This window comes from Mastigoproctus giganteus, chromosome 12 (assembly GCF_048544385.1).
Source record: "Mastigoproctus giganteus isolate SK-2022 chromosome 12, ASM4854438v1, whole genome shotgun sequence".
Lineage (NCBI taxonomy): Eukaryota > Metazoa > Arthropoda > Arachnida > Uropygi > Thelyphonidae > Mastigoproctus > Mastigoproctus giganteus.
This window is the reverse complement of record NC_143586.1, coordinates 106,510,241-106,529,950: the sequence shown is the minus strand read 5'-3', so window position 1 is coordinate 106,529,950 and position 19,710 is coordinate 106,510,241. Positions and strand designations below refer to the sequence as shown.

The 19,710-nt window shown below is 40.0% G+C and overlaps 1 protein-coding gene across 1 annotated transcript in view; it reads left to right on the top strand.

Annotated features, from left to right (window-relative positions):
- LOC150077323 (peptidyl-prolyl cis-trans isomerase FKBP4-like) overlaps positions 1-19,710 on the top strand; it is a 132,795-nt gene that overhangs the window by 100,868 nt on the left and 12,217 nt on the right. Inside the window, exon 6 of the mRNA XM_090386981.1 lies at positions 14,893-15,078. Coding sequence (XP_090243107.1) covers positions 14,893-15,078 — 186 coding nt within the window. The remainder of the gene's footprint in view (positions 1-14,892; positions 15,079-19,710) is intronic.

The following is a 19,710-nucleotide window of genomic DNA, read 5'->3' as shown; positions in this document are numbered from 1 at the left end:
TGGAACTGATATTCGGGTGACACTCAAGTCAACTGGACCCAATTTTGGCGAAGTCCAGACGGTCTGTGACAGCCAAATCCTCTGCTTGCACCTTCATGATGGTGGAACTGGTAGTAATCCTAGGTATAACCTCCATGCACAAGTACATGGTGGGTGACCACCCAGGTGTGAACCAACGTAAGCAGGGGTTGAGGTGTGGTGCCCACACCACATGGATGAACGCCGCCCCTCTTTGTTACTACGAGGCAGTACTACGTGGTAGATGACTCTCATCAACCGGTGCAAAACCACCACTTTGCTTATTGGAGGCTTGAAGTGGTGGAACCCATGTTTAGTCTATAGAGCTAAATTCCAGTCAACCCTTCACTATCTCTTTCATCATGCAGTATGATTGATGACTTTTGAGGTTATGATGAACATCATGGCGAGATCCAATATTCCTTACATTTCGAGGGAACAGCTCTAAAATGGTCCGCTAGTTAGTACACTGGACCTAACCTATTGGTAACTCTAGGAGACTTCTGTATCAGCTAGTGTATAATCCTGCTACCTCTACTCTACTCTGCCAGATAGTGACTGGAGGGAGTCCGAGTAGTGTGTATGCGGGGAGCATTGTCGAGGCCACGTTATTTAGCATTAGCATTAGTAGAGGCATATGATGCAAGAAAGCAAGCTTATTCAGCATCAGCCAAAAAAAAAAAAAAAAAAAAACTCCCATTTCACCCCTCCGTTCGTTCGAAATACCTGTCCAGTTGAGCTTTAAATTTGTTTAGGCTATCAACTTCAACAACAAGTGATGGAAGTCGGTTCCACCAACCAACCACCCGCTGGCCAAAGGCAAATTTCCGCACATCTATCCGACATCCGTCCTTCCTCAATTTGAATTTATGCCCTCTGAGGTGATTATTCTGAGCAAGATGAAGAATCCCATTGGCATTGAGCATGCTCAAACCATTCAAAGCCTTATACACCTCTATCAGATCACCTCGCCGGTGCCTAGTCTCCAGACTCTGTAATTTGCAAAACTTAAGCCTTTCTTCGTAAGAGCAACCCTTTGTTCCATTCACTAATCTTGTTGCCCTTCTCTGTACCCGTTCCAGCAGCTCTACATCCTTCTTGAAATTAGGCCTCCAGACCTGTATACAGTACTCAAGATGTGGCCTAACCATTGCCTTATACAAGGGAATAATCACTTCCTTATCCCTGCTAGAAAAATTCCTGTATATCATTGACAAGACACCATGAGCTACTCTTGCAGCTCGTCTGCACTGCTCAGAGAACTTCATATCTGCCTGCACAATTACCCCCAGGTCCTTTTCATTCTCCACCACTGTCAGTGTAGTACCGCAGAGTTGATACGTTGCTCCGGGGTTACTGTTTCCCATATGTAGTACTTAACATTTGTCAATGTTAAACTTCATTTGCCACCTCTCAGCCCATCTGTTCAACCTTTCCAGATCCTGTTGCAGCAGCATAGCATCAGTAGTGTCCTTAACAACTCTGCCAACCTTTGTATCATCTGCAAACTTGGACATTAAACTTGATATCCAATCATCAATATCATTCATAAACACCGAAAACAACAACGGACCCAACACTGAACCCTGAGGAACTCCACTAATAACATTAGTCCACGTTGAGCAGTGTCCATTGATTACCACTCTCTGTCTTCTGCCACTCAACCATCCCCTTATCCATAGCAGCAATTTGCCTCCAATGCCACACTGTTCCAATTTGTGCAGCAGTCTTCCATGTGCAACAGTATCAAAAGCCTTTCTAAGATCCAAATATATAATATTAAAGTTATTCCCTGCATCCAGTTCTTTTGTGACTACATCATAGTATCCAATCAAATTGGTCAGGCAAGACCTGCCCTTAACAAAACCATGCTGCGTCTGAGCTATAACTGAATTCTTGTCTAGATGATCCTGCAGTGCTTCTTTAACCAGTGCCTCCATTAATTTACCTGAACAGAAGTTACACTAACAGGTCTATAATTACTTGTGTCAGCCTTTGATCCTCCTTTGTGAATTGGGGTTACATTTGCACATCTCCAGTCTATGGGTACCTCCCCTGAGTCCAAAGAAGCTCTCATAATTATGGCTAGGGGTTTGCTTACTTCCTTTGCTGCCTCCTCTAATATAACTGGATAGATCCCATCCACCCCAGGTGCCTTTTTTATGTTTATCCTCAACAATCTCTCCTCCACTTTCCTCTCAGTTATTACAAAATCATCCAGCTCGCTGCCAATGTTTACTTTACCTACATCATTCTCCTTCCTGAATAATTCCTCATGCGTGAATGTAGATGCAAAATACTCGTTTAGATTGTTAGCCACCTGAGCAGGATCCTCAACTGGAACCATCAATATCCAGTGGACCAATCTGATTCATCCCTTTCCTTCTCGAGTTTAAATATGTAAAGAACTCTTTTCTGTTTTTCTTTGCATCCTTTGCCAAGGATTTTTCGTAGTCTGCCTTTGCCTGCCTAATCTCCTTTGTGACTTGGTTACAGACCAACTTATATCTACCATAGGCTTCCATGTCACCCATTAATTTGTATGTATCCCATGCATTTTCCTTCTCTGCCACATGTCTCATTAGTTCATCTGACAACCATTTAGGCCTAAACCTTGAACAATATTTCTTAGTTGGTATGTAAAGCCTGGTAGCTTCCAAGATTAGTTCCTTGAATGCTTCCCATTTTGAGTTTGCTGTTGGTAACATCATCAGTTGGTCCCACTGTATAGAATTTAAATACTGTCTCAGACCATCATAGTCGCCTTTACGAAAACAAAAACCCTTCCCTTTACCTCTGATGGTAGTTACCTCCTTGAGTAAATCCCACTTCAACACACTGTGATCACTGCCACCTAGTGGTTTATTTATCTGCAGATTCTTAATGCATGAAGAATCACTACTGATAATCAGATCAAGAGTATTGCTCCCTCTTGTTGCCTCACGAACATGCTGATGTAGAAAACAATCATCCAATAAATTCACAAAAGCCTTGCTAGTGTGCGAGTGACCAACCCACAAATTCCAGTCAATATCTGGGAAATTGATATCCCCCATTATAAGACTCTCTGATTTACTGGCCCACTCTATTTCCCTGTACAATATCTTATTATACTCATCAGAGTCATTAGGCCTATAGCACACTCCTACTCTCAATTTTGATTTCCCTATGCTTATGTCACACCAAACTGACTCGACACTGCCCTGTCCATCGATGTCGACTGGCTTCACTTCCTTGGACTTTGTGTTTCTTAATTAATAGCATAACCCCTCCTCCCCTCCCCTCCTGTCCTGTCTATCCTTTCTATACACATTGTATTCCCCAAATTCCAGTTCCGCATTACTTATATCTGTGTGACACCACGTCTCTGATATCCCAACAATATCTGCCTTTGATGTTTTGAGCAATACCTCAAATTCATCAAATTTATTTACCAAACTCCTAGCATTGGTGTACACGCAGGTATACATGCACCTGTTTCTATTCTTAGCTACCCTAACACAACCCATGTGTTTACTTGTACCGCAATGACTCCCAGCAGTCTCTGAAATATCCTGCATCTTGTTTTTCAGGCTTCTGCTCATTTCAATAGAAGCAGTGCAAGAATCACTTCCACCTCTGCCAGTGGCTACTGTTAATCTATTAGTCCTTGTATCCCCCCAACTAGCAGTTTTCCGACACACCTAACACTGCCTCAACACGATCAGCAAAAATTCTTGCACCCTTTCTATTTAAGTGTATCCCATCCCTGTAGAAGCAATCTCTCCTGTTAACAAGTACAGTCCAGGCTGAAAAAAATTCTACCCCTTGAGCCTTGCACAATCCCTCCAGGGCCGACTTGATCGACAAGGCTCTGATCATATACTCCCTCCTATCGTGTCTGGGCAGAATTGCAGACACTTTCAAATTCAACCCTAATTCACGGCTTTTTTTCAACAGTGACCTGTACTTGCTAAATAATTCCGCCAGTCTCCTACTCGACAATGCTCCCCGCATACACACCTCAGACTCCCTCCAGTCACTATCTGGCAGAGTAGAGTAGAGGTAGCAGGATTATACACTAGCTGATCCAGAAGTCTCCTAGAGTTATGTCAAGGATCTGGGTATATTCTTACCGTGTGTACGCCATATCCAAAAATTTCATTACTTCATACTGCATGTCCCACCCACCTTTTCTTACTATTGAATACACTATGAATTGTCAAACTAATAGAGCAAGCTTATCTGCGAAAAGACCTAAACCTCCCAAGCTTCCTAATTCATTTCACAAATATACGTGGTCTCAATTTTAATCTCAACAATGTCCATTTCCACTTGCAGTCTGCCAAACCCCATGTATTTTTTCTGAGAGAATCTCAGCTATCGGTTGATAGCTGAGATTCATCTCAGATGCCCAAATTATTCACTGTATGATTCGTTTCGCCTCAAAGGTGGTCCTTGTGCATATGTCCGTTCTGGTATTCCCTGTCAGTGACTTGGCAATTTGGAATCTCCTCTCTTTGATCTTCTCTGGCTTAAAATCTCTCTACCTCATTGTGTCAAATTCATCTGTTGTCTCTACCGTTCTCCTAACTCCACTAATCACTGGGAGCTCTTTGACTTCCTCTCTTTGCAACTTGACTTTCTCCAGTCCAACTTTCCTAACAGTGAGGTAATTTTCCTTGGCGATTTTAATGTTCACAACTCCAGCTGGCTTCCATTTTCTAGTCACACCGACCCAGCAGGTCGAGATGCTGAGGCTTTTGCAATTACTAATGACCTAGCACAGATTGTTCATTTACCTAAGAATACCGGACAATCCTAATCATACAGCCAATACGCTTGATCTTTTCCTCACAAACAACCCTTCTAAGTACACGGTCGAAGTGAGAGGTCCTTTAGGCACTTCAGATCACAACTTGGTGATTGTCTCTTCTCCAATGGAACCTTTATCTCATGGCTATTCCCAACCTCGTGTTGTTTGGCATTACAAGAATGCAAAATGGGATAACCTGCGAGATTTCTTTTCTTCTTTTCCTTGGTCGGATTACTGTTTCAAAACTTCTGATGTCAACGTTTGCTCAGATCGTGTCAGTGAAATTATTCTTGCAGGAATGGAATCCCTTATCACACTCCACTTTAAAATCTCGTCCTTTATCTAAACCTTGGTTTTCCAATAAATGTGCTAAGGCTGTCCAAGAGAAGAATGTTGCATATCGTAATTGGCTTGTTTCTAATTCTTCAGTGTCATTTTCTGCCTACACCAAAGCTCACAACAATTGTAAAGCAGTTATTAATCAGTCCAAACTAGAGTTTGAACAGGCTAAGAGTAGAAAACTTGTTTCTTGCTCTAATGGTAGCCGAGCATTCTGGTCTCTTGCCAAAGCTATTGGCCGCAACTTTTGCCCATCTCTGCTCCCACCTCTGTCCAAACTAGATGGTTCTGTTGTCACTTCAGCCAAGGATAAAGCTGACCTGCTAGCATCCCATTTTTCTTCCAGCTCATGTATTAATGATCTTGGTAAAACACCTCCCACCATTCCCAGCACACTGCCTCCTGTGGTCTTCCGTCAAAAGGATATCAGAAGGATTTTGATGAATCTTGATGCTAAGAAAGCTCCAGGTCCTGATGGTATTTCTCCACTTGTTCTCAAAACCTGTGCTCCTGAACTTACTCCAATTCTTTGCCGCCTTTTTTCACTTTCTTATTCCAAAGGTGTTTTTCCTTCTGCTTGCAAATTTGCCCATATCCAGCCAGTTCCTAAAAAGGGTGATAAATCCTTCCCATCCAATTATCGTCCCATTGCAATTACTTCTACTCTTTCTAAAGTAATGGAGAAATCAATTAACTGCCAACTCTTAAACTACCTAGAAACCTTCCATCTGATCAACGATCGCCAGTATGGATTCCGTCAGTGTCAATCCACTGGTGATATTCTGGCTTATCTTACCCATTTATGGACTAATTCAATGGAAAGGTTCGGTGAAACACAAGTAGTTGCGCTTGACATCTCAAAGGCTTTTGATCGTGTTTGGCATAAAGGTCTTCTAAACAAGCTTCCATCTTATGGTTTGCCAACTGTTTTTAGTAATTGGTTATCCAGTTTTCTCTCTGATCGCTCACTGAGGGTGATGGTAGATGGCTCTCTGTCTTCTAACTTCTCCACTAATGCCGGTGTCCCCAAAGGTTCAGTTCTTTCCCCCACTCTTTTCCTCTTGTATATTAATGACCTTCTTCCATTGACTGTAAATCCTATCCATAGTTTTGCCGATGAGAGCACATTGCATTCCACTTTCCATTTTGAGAAACCTTGTCCTGCTCAATCAGCTTCAACTTCTCGAAAATCTGCTACCAATTCCTTAAATGCCGATTTTCAGTAATTCTCCAGTGGGGCAAAGACAACTTAGTTGATTTCAACCCTTCTAAAACTCAGTCTTGTTTTATATCTCGCAAAAAGGATTCTTCTGCTCCTATGCTTATCTTTAGTGACACTCCGATTTCTAGGCAAAATGATATATCTCTTTTGGGGATTACCCTGACTTCTAATCTCTCTTGGCACAAGCACATTACAAATATTGCTTCCTTTGCATCTAGAAAACTTGGTTTTCTCTTTCGCTCTCAGCGTTACTTTTCTTCCAAACAGCTGCTCACTCTGTATAAATCGCAAATCCGCCCTGCCATGGAATTTTGTTCCCACATCTGGGGTGGTGCCCCCAAAACCTCTCTCAGGCTTCTTGATTCCATTCAGAAAAGGGCAGTTAGGTTAATTAATGATTCATCTCTAACAGAGTCTCTCCACTCGCTTTCTCATAGATGTACTGTTTCTGCTGCATGCCTCTTCTACAGATACTTCCTTGGGCACTGTTCTTCTGAATTGGCTTCTATAATTCCTGCTCTCTCTTTCAAAACAGTCCGAACATGTGCTGCCACCAGCCAACATCCATTTACTGTCCAACTTCAAACCCACAGAACCAACTTTTCATCTTCCTCATTTATTCCTTCAACTGCCGTTTTCGGGAACAACCTTCCTTCATACGTATTTCCTGAAAATTACAATCTACAGAAGTTCAAGTCCAATGTCAACAAATATCTTCTTTCGTCTTCTCAACCTCCAACTCAAGCACGGTACTAAGTACTATAGGTTCTAATACCTCTCGTGTTTGGGGTTCACATAAAAAAAAAAAAAAAAAAAGACACAGGGTTGGACTGGCAGATTTTGGCCCCAAAACCTGGCAGTTTATTTTTGCACATCCGGTCATTCCAAATGTTTCTCTAGTTCAGCCTTAAATTTATTTAAGCTATCAATTTTCACAACAACAGATGGAAGTCTGTTCCAGCAATCAACTACTCGCTGGCTAAAGGCAAACTTCTGCACATCTATTCTACAACTGTCTTTCCTCAATTTGAATCTATGTCCACTCAGGTTCTTAGTCTGAGCAAGTGGCAGTATCCTGTCAGCATTGAGCCTGCTCAAACCATTCAAGGCCTTGTACACCTTGGTCAGATCACTTCGCAGGTGCCGAGTCTCCAGGTGCTGCAAATTGCAGAACTTAAGCCTTTCTTTGTAAGCACACCCTTTTGTTCCTCTCACCGTTCTTGTTGTCTTTCTCTGTATTCATTCTAACAACTCTATATCCTTCCTAAAACGAGGCCTCCAGACCTGTCAGTACACATGGTATGGCCTGACCATTGCTTTATACAAAGGGATATTTATCTTCTTCTCTCTGCTAGCAAAATTCCTATATATTATTGACAAAACTCCATGACCTGCTCTGGGAGCTTGTCTGCATTGCTCAGAGAACTTCATATCTGACTATACAATTACCCCCAGGTCTTTTTGATTCTCCACCTCCTTGAGTGTAATACCACACAGTTGGTACATTTCTTTTAGGTTACTGCTACCCATTGCAGTACTTTGCATTTGTCAATGTTAAACTTCAGTTGCCACTTCTCAGCCCATCTGCCCAACTTTTCTAGATCCGGTTGCAGTAGCACACTGTCTTTAGTGTCATTAACAACCCTGCCAACCTTTGTATCATCTGCAAACTTGGACATTAAGCCTAATATACCTTCATCAATATCATTGATAAATACGCAAAACAACAATGGCCCTAGCACCAAACCCTGCGGGACTCCACTAATAACATTAGTCCACATAGAGCAGTGTCCATTTATTACCACTTTCTGCTGTTTCCCCATTCAACCATCCCTTAATCCATTGCAGCAACTTGCCCTTAATGCCATACCGCTCCAATCTGTACAGCAGTCTTCCATGTGCAATAATATATCAAAAGCCTTCCTGAAATCCAAGTATATGATATCAAAATTATTTTTTGCATCCAGTTCTGTTGTGACCACATCATAGTATCCAATCAAAAAGGTCAGACAAGACTTCCTATCAACAAACCCATGCTGTGTCTGAATTATAACTGCAGTCTTGTCTAGATAATCCTGCAATGCTTCTTTAACCAGTGACTCCTTTATTTCCCATGGAACAGAAGTCAAACTAACAGGTCTGTAATTAATCGTGTTACCCTTTGTGAATTGGAGATACATTTGCACATCTGCAGTCTGTAGAGACGTCTCCTGAGTCCAAGGATGCCCTCATAATTATGGCTAAGTGTTTGCTTATATCCTTTGCTGCCTCCTTTAATATAACTGAATAGATCCCACCCACACCCCAGGTGCCTTTCTTACGTTTAACTTCAACAATGTCTCCTCCACTTTGGCCTTAGTTATTACAAAATCACTTAGCTCCCTATTCGAGTTTGACAAACGTCTGGCATTCCCTTCCTTGAATAACATATCGTGTGAATGTAGATACAAAATACTCATTCAGTTTATCAGGTACTTGAGCAGGATCATTAATAGTCGAACCATCTGTGTAAGTGTGTCCATCTGATTCATCCCCTTCTTTCTAGAGTTTACATAAGTAAAGAATTCTTTGCTGTTTTTCTTTGCATCCTTTGCCAAAGATTTCTCATGACCTGCCTTTGCCTGCCTAACCTCCTTTGTGAGTTGATTACAAACTGGCTTATATCTACCATAGGCATCGGCATATCCTAAGAATTTATATGCATCCCATGCACTTTTCTTCTCTGCCACGAACCTCATTAAGTCACATGACACCAATTTAGGTCTGAACCTTGAACAGAATTTCTTAGTTGGTATGAAAAGCCTAGTATCCTCCAAGATTAAGTCCCTGAAGGCTTCCCATTTAGAATTCACCTTTGGTGACATCATCAGTTGATCCCACTGTATAGTATTTAAAACCATCTGAGACCACTGCAGTCACCTTAACGGAAGCAAAAATCCTTCCATTTACCTTTGATGGTAATTACATCTTTAATTAAATCTCACATCAGTACACTGTGATCACTGTCACCTAGTGGTTCCTTTATCTGCAGATTCTTAATGCATGAATAATCACTGCTGATAATCCCCCATTACAAGACATTGACTGATTTCCTGGCCCACTATATTTCTCTGCACAACTTCTTGTTGTACTCATCAGAATCATTAGGCCTATAACACACTCCTATTCTCATTTTCCCTTTTCCAGTGTTTATGTCACACGAAACATACTCAACATTCCACTGTCCACCTATGTCAACTGGTTGCACTTCCTTAGATTTTGTGTTTCTTAACTAGCAGCATAGTCCCACCTACCTTCCTTTCTGTCTATCCTTTCTGTAACCATTGTACTGCCCAAATTCCAATTCTGCACTGTTCATATCTGTGTGACACCATGTCTCTGATATCTGCTTTTGATGCCTTGATCAGCACTTCAAATTCATCAAAATTATTTACTGTACTTCTAGCATTGGTGTACATGCAAGTATACATGCACTTGTTCTTACTCTTAGTTACTCTAACACAGCCCATGTATTTACTTGTTCCATGATGACGCCCAGCAACTCTTGAAATCCCCAGCAACTTGCTCTCTAGGCTGCTGCTGATTACAATAGCAGCAGTGCAAGAATCACTTTTGCCTCTGCCTTTGGTTGTTGTTGTTTTGGTTTTTAGGAGCATTAGCAACTAAGGCCATATTGCTCAGGGAAATGCGGTGGTCATTCCTTGACCTTTCCGCATCCTCTGTATTTGGTGGTGACGGGCTCGAACCCCGGTCTAATCAAGAAGCGTGTGCTACGCACTGCTGCTCCTTCCCACCTGGCTACGGAGGCGCCACTGCCTTTGGCTACTGTTAATCTTTTAGTCTGTGAATCCTCCCCAAGCTAGCAGTTTTCTGACCCACCTAACACTGCCTCAATAGCATCAGCAGATATTATTGCACCCTTTCTATTTAAGTGTATTCCATCCCTGTAGAAGCAGTCTCTCCTGTTATCAAGCACAGACCACACTGAAAAAAATTCTACCCTGTGAGCCTTGCACAGTCTCTCCAGAGCCGAATTGATTGACAAGACTCTCACCATATACTCCCTTCTATCGTGTCTGGGCAGAATTGCAGACACTTTAAAATTTAAAACTAACTCAACTTTTTTTCAGCATTAACCTGTACTTGTTAAGTAAGTCTGCAGATCTCTTACTCTTAAGGTAATTAGTGCTGACGTGTGTGTACAATAGTATCACCTTTTGTGCTACCACCTTAAAATAGTATCACCTTAAAAGATGATATATAAAAGATAAAATAGTATCACCTTAAAAGTCTTTTAAAATGCACTGTTTGCTTGATGTTTGCGGAGCAGTCGGGTACGGGACATGATACTGCCAAGGGGGATGTCTTTGTGTGTGCACGATGTAAGGAGTGCAAGGAAATCAGGCGACAACTCAGCGTTGTTATGGGCCTTTATGAGAGCTTGAAGGACAGGGTGGATGCCCTCGAAGGAAATAAATTGAGGGGCCCATCAAGCTCTCAGCTGCCCACATCAACGCCAGAGCTTGCACTTGGTCATCAGGCAACACAGAGGCAGCCCCCTAGGCAGAATGCGCTGGTCCCACAGGAACTAGTAGTTGTTGGTGACTCTATTGTCAGGGAAACGGGGAACATGCTTTGTAAAAAGGATAGGTGGAATAGGACCAGGGTATGTCTGCCAGGGGCAAAGGTTGATGACGTTGTAGAGCGGATATCATCTTTTAAGGGCACAAAAGGTGATATAGTTGTACACGTTGGCACTAATGATATTAAGAGTAGGAGACCAGCGGAACTACTTAGCAAGTACAGGTCACTGTTGAAAAAAAGCCGTGAATTAGGGTTGAACTTGAGAGTGTCTGCAATTCTGCCCAGACACGATAGGAGGCAGTATATGATGAGAGCCTTGTCGATCAATTCGGCCCTGGAGGGATTGTGCAAGGCTCAAGGGGTAAAATTTTTTTCAGCCTGGACTGTACTTGTTAACAGGAGAGATTGCTTCTACAGGGATGGGATACACTTAAATAGAAAGGGTGCAAGAATTTTTGCTGATGCTGTCGAGGCAGTGTTAGGTGGGTCGGAAAACTGCTAGTTGGGGGGGATACAAGGACTAATAGATTAACAGTAGCCACTGGCAGAGGTGGAAGTGATTCTTGCACTGCTTCTATTGAAATGAGCAGAAGCCTGAAAAACAAGATGCAGGATATTTCAGAGACTGCTGGTAGTCATTGCGGTACAAGTAAACACATGGGTTGTGTTAGGGTAGCTAAGAATAGAAACAGGTGCATGTATACCTGCGTGTACACCAATGCTAGGAGTTTGGTAAATAAATTTGATGAATTTGAGGTATTGCTCAAAACATCAAAGGCAGATATTGTTGGGATATCAGAGACGTGGTGTCACACAGATATAAGTAATGCGGAACTGGAATTTGGGGAATACAATGTGTATAGAAAAGATAGACAGGACAGGAGGGGAGGAGGGGTTATGCTATTAATTAAGAAACACATAAAGTCCAAGGAAGTGAAGCCAGTCAACATCGATGGACAGGGCAGTGTCGAGTCAGTTTGGTGTGACATAAGCATAGGGAAATCAAAATTGAGAGTAGGAGTGTGCTATAGGCCTAATGACTCTGATGAGTATAATAAGATATTGTACAGGGAAATAGAGTGGGCCAGTAAATCAGAGAGTCTTATAATGGGGGATTTTAATTTCCCAGATATTGACTGGAATTTGTGGGTTGGTCACTCGCACACTAGCAAGGCTTTTGTGGATTTATTGGATGATTGTTTTCTACATCAGCATGTTCGTGAGGCAACAAGAGGGAGCAATACTCTTGATCTGATTATCAGTAGTGATTCTTCATGCATTAAGAATCTGCAGATAAATGAACCACTAGGTGGCAGTGATCACAGTGTGTTGAAGTGGGATTTACTCAAGGAGGTAACTACCATCAGAGGTAAAGGGAAGGGTTTTTGTTTTCGTAAAGGCGACTATGATGGTCTGAGACAGTATTTAAATTCTATACAGTGGGACCAACTGATGATGTTACCAACAGCAAACTCAAAATGGGAAGCATTCAAGGAACTAATCTTGGAGGCTACCAGGCTTTACATACCAACTAAGAAATATTGTTCAAGGTTTAGGCCTAAATGGTTGTCAGATGAACTAATGAGACATGTGGCAGAGAAGAAAAATGCATGGGATACATACAAATTAATGGAGGACATGGAAGCCTATGATAGATATAAGTTGGTCTGTAACCAAGTCACAAAGGAGATTAGGCAGGCAAAGGCAGACTACGAAAAATCCTTGGCAAAGGATGCAAAGAAAAACAGAAAAGAGTTCTTTACATATTTGAACTCGAGAAGGAAAGGAATGAATCAGATTGGTCCACTGGATATTGATGGTTCAACAGTTGAGGATCCTGCTCAGGTGGCTAACAATCTAAACAAGTATTTTGCATCTACATTCACGCATGAGGAGTTATTCAGGAAGGAGAATGATGTAGGTAAAGTAAACATTGGCAGTGAGCTGGATGATTTTGTAATAACTGAGAGGAAAGTGGAGGAGAGATTGTTGAGGATAAACATAAAAAAGGCACCTGGGGGTGGATGGGATCTATCCAGTTATATTAAAGGAGGCAGCAAAGGAAGTATGCAAACCCCTAGCCATAATTATGAGAGCTTCTTTGGACTCAGGGGAGGTACCCATAGACTGGAGATGTGCAAATGTAACCCCAATTCACAAAGGAGGATCAAAGGCTGACACAAGTAATTATAGACCTATTAGTTTAACTTCTGTTCCAGGTAAATTAATGGAGGCACTGGTTAAAGAAGCACTGCAGGATCATCTAGACAAGAATTCAATTATAGCTCAGACACAGCATGGTTTTGTTAAGGGCAGGTCTTGCCTGACCAATTTGATTGGATACTATGATGTAGTCACAAAAGAACTGGATGCAAGGAATAACTTTGATATTATATATTTGGATCTTAGAAAGGCTTTTGATACTGTTGCACATGGAAGACTGCTGCACAAATTGGAGCAGTGTGGTATTGGAGGCAAATTGCTGCTATGGATAAGGGGATGGTTGAGTGGCAGAAGACAGAGAGTGGTAATCAATGGACACTGCTCAACGTGGACTAATGTTATTAGTGGAGTTCCTCAAGGTTCAGTGTTGGGTCCGTTGTTGTTTTCGGTGTTTATGAATGATATTCATGATGGTATATCAAGTTTAATGTCCAAGTTTGCAGATGATACAAAGGTTGGCAGGGTCGTTAAGGACACTACTGATGCTATGCTGCTGCAACAGGATCTGGATAGGTTGAACAGATGGGCTGAGAGGTGGCAAATGAAGTTTAACATTGACAAATGTAAAGTACTACATATGGGAAACAGTAACCCCAGAGCAACGTATCAACTCTGCGGTACTACACTGACAGTGGTGGAGAATGAAAAGGACCTGGGGGTAATTGTGCAGGCAATGAAGTTCTCTGAGCAGTGCAGACGAGCTGCAAGAGTAGCTCATGGTGTCTTGTCAATGATATACAGGAATTTTTCTAGCAGGGATAAGGAGGTGATTATTCCCTTGTATAAGGCAATGGTTAGGCCACATCTTGAGTACTGTATACAGGTCTGGAGGCCTCATTTCAAGAAGGATGTAGAGCTGCCGGAACGGGTACAGAGAAGGGCAACAAGATTAGTGAATGGAACAAAGGTTTGCTCTTACGAAGAAAGGCTTAAGTTTTGCAAATTACAGAGTCTGGAGACTAGGCACCGGCGAGGTGATCTGATAGAAGTGTATAAGGCTTTGAATGGTTTGAGCATGCTCAATGCCAATGGGATTCTTCATCTTGCTCAGAATAATCACCTCAGAGGGCATAAATTCAAATTGAGGAAGGACGGATGTCGGATAGATGTGCGGAAATTTGCCTTTGGCCAGCGGGTGGTTGGTTGGTGGAACCGACTTCCATCACTTGTTGTTGAAGTTGATAGCCTAAACAAATTTAAAGCTCAACTGGACAGGTATTTTGAACGAACGGAGGGGTGAAATGGGAGTGGTTTTTTTTTTTTTTTTTTTGGCTGATGCTGAATAAGCTTGCTTTCTTGCATCATATGCCTCTACTAATGCTAATGCTAATGCTAATATCTGCCCTACAGATATCATATTTTCTTCAGTCTCTGCACCTAGCACACAAAGACATCCTCCTTGGCTAAATCATGTCCTGTTCTAGACAGGTCTGCAAACATTTCACATTTCGCCCATTTTTTTAGGCTGTGATGTTATTATTATGAATACGCTACACCAACAAAAAATATGTCACTTAAAAATCAATAGTAATGATATAGCTGGAAACAAATGGTACAGGTAGAAAGAATGAAAATATTTTTATGTGAATTGAGGACAAAAGCAAATGTGGAAATGTTGGTTCATTGTAAAATTTTACATCTAACTAGAGTTCATATGGATAATATTAAAATTATTTAAAATATATTAAAGAAAACATCTGTTTTATTCTAGGCGAGAATGGCCATCAATGATTATGAATTAGCTAAGGATGACCTGTTATCATTATTAAAACTGGACAGTAGCAATAAAGCTGCTAAAAATCAGCTGCTGCTTTGTAATATAAAGATCAAAGAACAGTTAGAAAAAGATAAAAAAACTTATCAAAATATGTTTGACAGATTTGCTAAAAAAGACAAGGTAAGTTTGAAAATACTGATTATATTATGTTATTACTTTAAATTCCCATGAAAAATATTGTTTGTTCTTGATAACAATATGAATTTTATTTTGAGAGAACAAAAAACAACTGTAATATCAATTAAAATATTTTATAGTATTTACACAGTTCTAGTCTCTGCAAAAACTGATTTAACATTCTTAAAAAACATGTATGAGGGTCTTTTAGGAAAGATACATTTGCCTAAAGAAGAACTGCAGAAATATGTTTCTCTGTTTTTTTCAGCTAGTTTGTAATAATGTAATAGTCATTCAGATAATGATAACACCACAGTTATATTCATTTTGTTAGTCTACAATGGATTGAAGTGTGAATAAGGAAAAGTGGTTTCTTCAGGGCAGGGAGAACAAATCATGTTCTAGTCTCCAAAAGCTGCAATTTTCAGAATTTAAGCCTTTCTTTGTAACACCAACCTTTTGATTCACTCACCAATCTTGTTGCCTTTCTCTGTACTCATTCCAGCAGCTCTACATCCTTCCTAAAATGAGGCCTCTAGACCTGTATACAGTACTCAAGGTGTGGCCTGACCATTGCTTTATACAAGGGTACAATCACCCCATTATCCATGATAGCAAAATTCCTGTATATCATTGATAAGACACCAGTGTTGCCAACTCTTAATAATATTTCCCGCTAGCCGCATACTCAAAATCCGCTATTTTTAGCACTTGACCCGCCAAATTTTTTAAATTTTCATTTGTTTGTACTTTGTAGTGAATAAAAACAAACAAACAAATAGTATATATAAATAGTTATTTATTTTTCTGTTTTTAATATAAAATCAATATCTAAACATCTAAATTAATTTCGAAATTCAATACCTCCTCATCATATGCTTCTTGTGTACCTATTTTGCGAAGCACTTCTTCAGGTAAAACATAATTTTTACAACACTTTTCAACTCTTTTGAGCCCGTATCGTACTGATAAGATTGCATTAACCGTGCCAACACTCATTCTGTTGCGTGTTTTGTTTTTTACTAGATTTAAGTTGCTGAATATTCTTTCCACATCTGCATTGGATAATGGCAAAATTAAAATACCCAATGCAAATTCGCTAATTTCTTTAAATGGATTTTTACCGCTTGCATCTCGATATTTCGAAACTTCTGACCAAAACTTCATTGTATTGTTGATGTTTTCCCATTTAACGAGAGTAATGTTTATATACTGTTGCTCATTTTTTTTCAATTTCTACTTCAGACAATTTTAAATTTTGTAATAAATTTATCAGTGTTTCTTTTTGTTGCTTTAACATATTGTTAACTGAGATTAATGACATTTTTTCTAATTCTTTTATGTTGTCCGGAAGGCGTTGTTTTAATTGTTGATACAAATCAATCAAGAAATTACGGCATCTCTCTCTTATTGCCATTTCATCCGTTGTTGTTGTGATAAGTTTATTCATTATTAATTCATTTATTTTTCTTTCAAATTGGTAACCTAAATATGGCTTAGGGTCTAAATAATTATTAATGTCCTCTTCTATCTTTTCAATATGTGTATTTGGTAAAAACATTTGATTGGCAATCATCGACAATAGCATGTTTAAATCATGTAGTATTAGCATTAGCATTAGCATTAGCAGAGGCATATGATGCAAGAAAGCAAGCTTATTCAGCATCAGCCAAAAAAAACAAAAAAAAAAAAAAAACCCACTCCCATTTCACCCCTCCGTTCGTTCGAAATACCTGTCCAGTTGAGCTTTAAATTTGTTTAGGCTATCAACTTCAACAACCAGTGATGGAAGTCGGTTCCACCAACCAACCACCCGCTGGCCAAAGGCAAATTTCCGCACATCTATCCGACATCCGTCCTTCCTCAATTTGAATTTATGCCCTCTGAGGTGATTATTCTGAGAAAGATGAAGAATCCCATTGGCATTGAGCATGCTCAAACCATTCAAAGCCTTATACACCTCTATCAGATCACCTCGCCGGTGCCTAGTCTCCAGACTCTGTAATTTGCAAAACTTAAGCCTTTCTTCGTAAGAGCAACCCTTTGTTCCATTTACTAATCTTGTTGCCCTTCTCTGTACCCGTTCCAGCAGCTCTACATCCTTCTTGAAATGAGGCCTCCAGACCTGTATACAGTACTCAAGATGTGGCCTTACCATTGCCTTATACAAGGGAATAATCACCTCCTTATCCCTGCTAGAAAAATTCCTGTATATCATTGATAAGACACCATGAGCTACTCTTGCAGCTCGTCTGCACTGCTCAGAGAACTTCATATCTGCCTGCACAATTACCCCCAGGTCCTTTTCATTCTCCACCACTGTCAGTGTAGTACCGCAGAGTTGATACGTTGCTCTGGGGTTACTGTTTCCCATATGCAGCACTTTACATTTGTCGATGTTAAACCTCATTTGCCACCTCTCAGCCCATCTGTTCAACCTGTCCAGATCCTGTTGCAGCAGCATAGCGTCAGTATTGTCCTTAACGACCCTGCCAACCTTTGTATCATCTGCAAACTTGGACATTAAACTTGATATCCCATCATCAATATCATTCATAAACACCGAAAACAACAACGGACCCAACACTGAACCTTGAGGAACTCCACTAATAACATTAGTCCACGTTGAGCAGTGTCCATTGATTACCACTCTCTGTCTTCTGTCACTCAACCATCCCCTTATCCATAGCAGCAATTTGCCTCCAATGCCACACTGCTCCAATTTGTGCAGCAGTCTTCCATGTGCAACAGTATCAAAAGCCTTTCTAAGATCCAAATATATAATATCAAAGTTATTCCCTGCATCCAGTTCTTTTGTGACTACATCATAGTATCCAATCAAATTGGTCAGGCAAGACCAATTTGATGTAGTAATAATGTAGGATCGGCAGTATTTGATTCAAAAGATTTGTTTACTCTTTGTACTTCAGATAGGATAGGTTTTAAAATAAAAGATACGCTAAATTACTTTCATCTTTGAACATTGAATAAAGAAGTTCTGCAGTATAACATTTGTCGGTCAAACGAGTTATTTCAAAATGGGCTTTTAATTCAATATACTGTTCTAAAATTCTTGTTATAGCAACTTCAATGGATAACCACCTTGTTTGACACGAATGCACTATCTTTTTCGGATCTGCACCATCGTTTATGGCACTATAAATATTTGAATTGATTTTGTCGGCTGGTGGATTTACTAAACGCACGATTTTGCATTGCACGAGGGTTTCTAGGAATACAACTATCGTGCTATACGTGGACTGACTATACTAAGATATTATTACACAGTGGTTATTAGAAATAATTATTACTTATTACTCTTATTACTTATTGCTCTGTGGTTATTAGAAACGTTGAAAGAGATGTCGGTAATTCGGATCGCATTTCTTGGAAGCCAAACAAATACGACGAAGAAAAATTATCCAATGCCATTCCTTCGCTGTTTCAAAAAAAGGCGTCATTAGAATTTTTTTTCCACATTTTTAGATTTGATTCAACAATTTAAAGCCATGACCCAATGATCAGGTCGTTTGACCGCGAGCGTAACTACGTAAAATTGTTGGGGTTCTCCTCAGGGAAATCCAGAATAATATAAAACCGATTCTTCGCCTTATAAAAAAAAAAAAACTATGAAATATGATATCCCTACTATTTCAATTATGAATTATTTTTATTGTTAATTAATTGAACAATTAATTTAATATTTCTTAATATAAATGTTACATTGCCAAAATACATAAAATGCTAAACATTTATACTCTTCCCGCTAAAAAATCCGCTATCCGCTATTTCATATTTTTATCCGCTAAACCTTGAGCAATTCCGCTAAATCTAGCGGGAAAACCGCTAAAATGGCAACACTGTAAGACACCATGAGCTACTCTTGCAGCCTTTTTGCACTCCCTCTCTTCTCATTTTCCTTTTCCCAGTGTGTATGTCACACGAAACATACTCAACATTCCATTGTGCAGTCAGATATGAAGTTTTCTGAATTTGTTCAGAAAAATATGAAAATATGATGGTTTTCTATTAATCAAAAATACGAAATATAAATATTAATCAATGAAAATATTAATCAATGAAAACTTATCGGCTTGCAGCAGCAGCTACAGAAGTCTAGCCTTCACCAAGCGACACCTGGTGGCCCAAAAAAAAAAAACTGCTATAACTAAGGAGAATGTCAGGCAGAGGAACTGATCATGGAAGACCACTGTGTAGCAATTTGTGAAATGTCTAGTGGTCTGTCTGGATATTATTGACTCCGTGGAAAAACCACTTTCATATGCATGAAGTTTTGCCTATTGTCACCTTTCTAGAAAGCTGCAAATGATAGAATTGAAAAGAGAAACCTTTAACTATGTGGAATAATAACCAGAATGAATTCTTTTCAGGTCCTAATGTGAACTAAAATACCAAAAGATAAATGATGCAGTGTGTGTGTGTGTGTGTGTGTGTGTGTGTGTGTGTGTGTGTGTGTGTGTGTGTGTGTGTGTGTGTGTGTTAATCTATTTGTAAAACACAAATTAATACGTTAACTAATCAAAAAATACAACACATATGTCCAAGAGGTAATTAAACCCTTCAAAATACTTAATTATTACAATTCAAACATATACTGTGTGTGTGTGTGTGTGT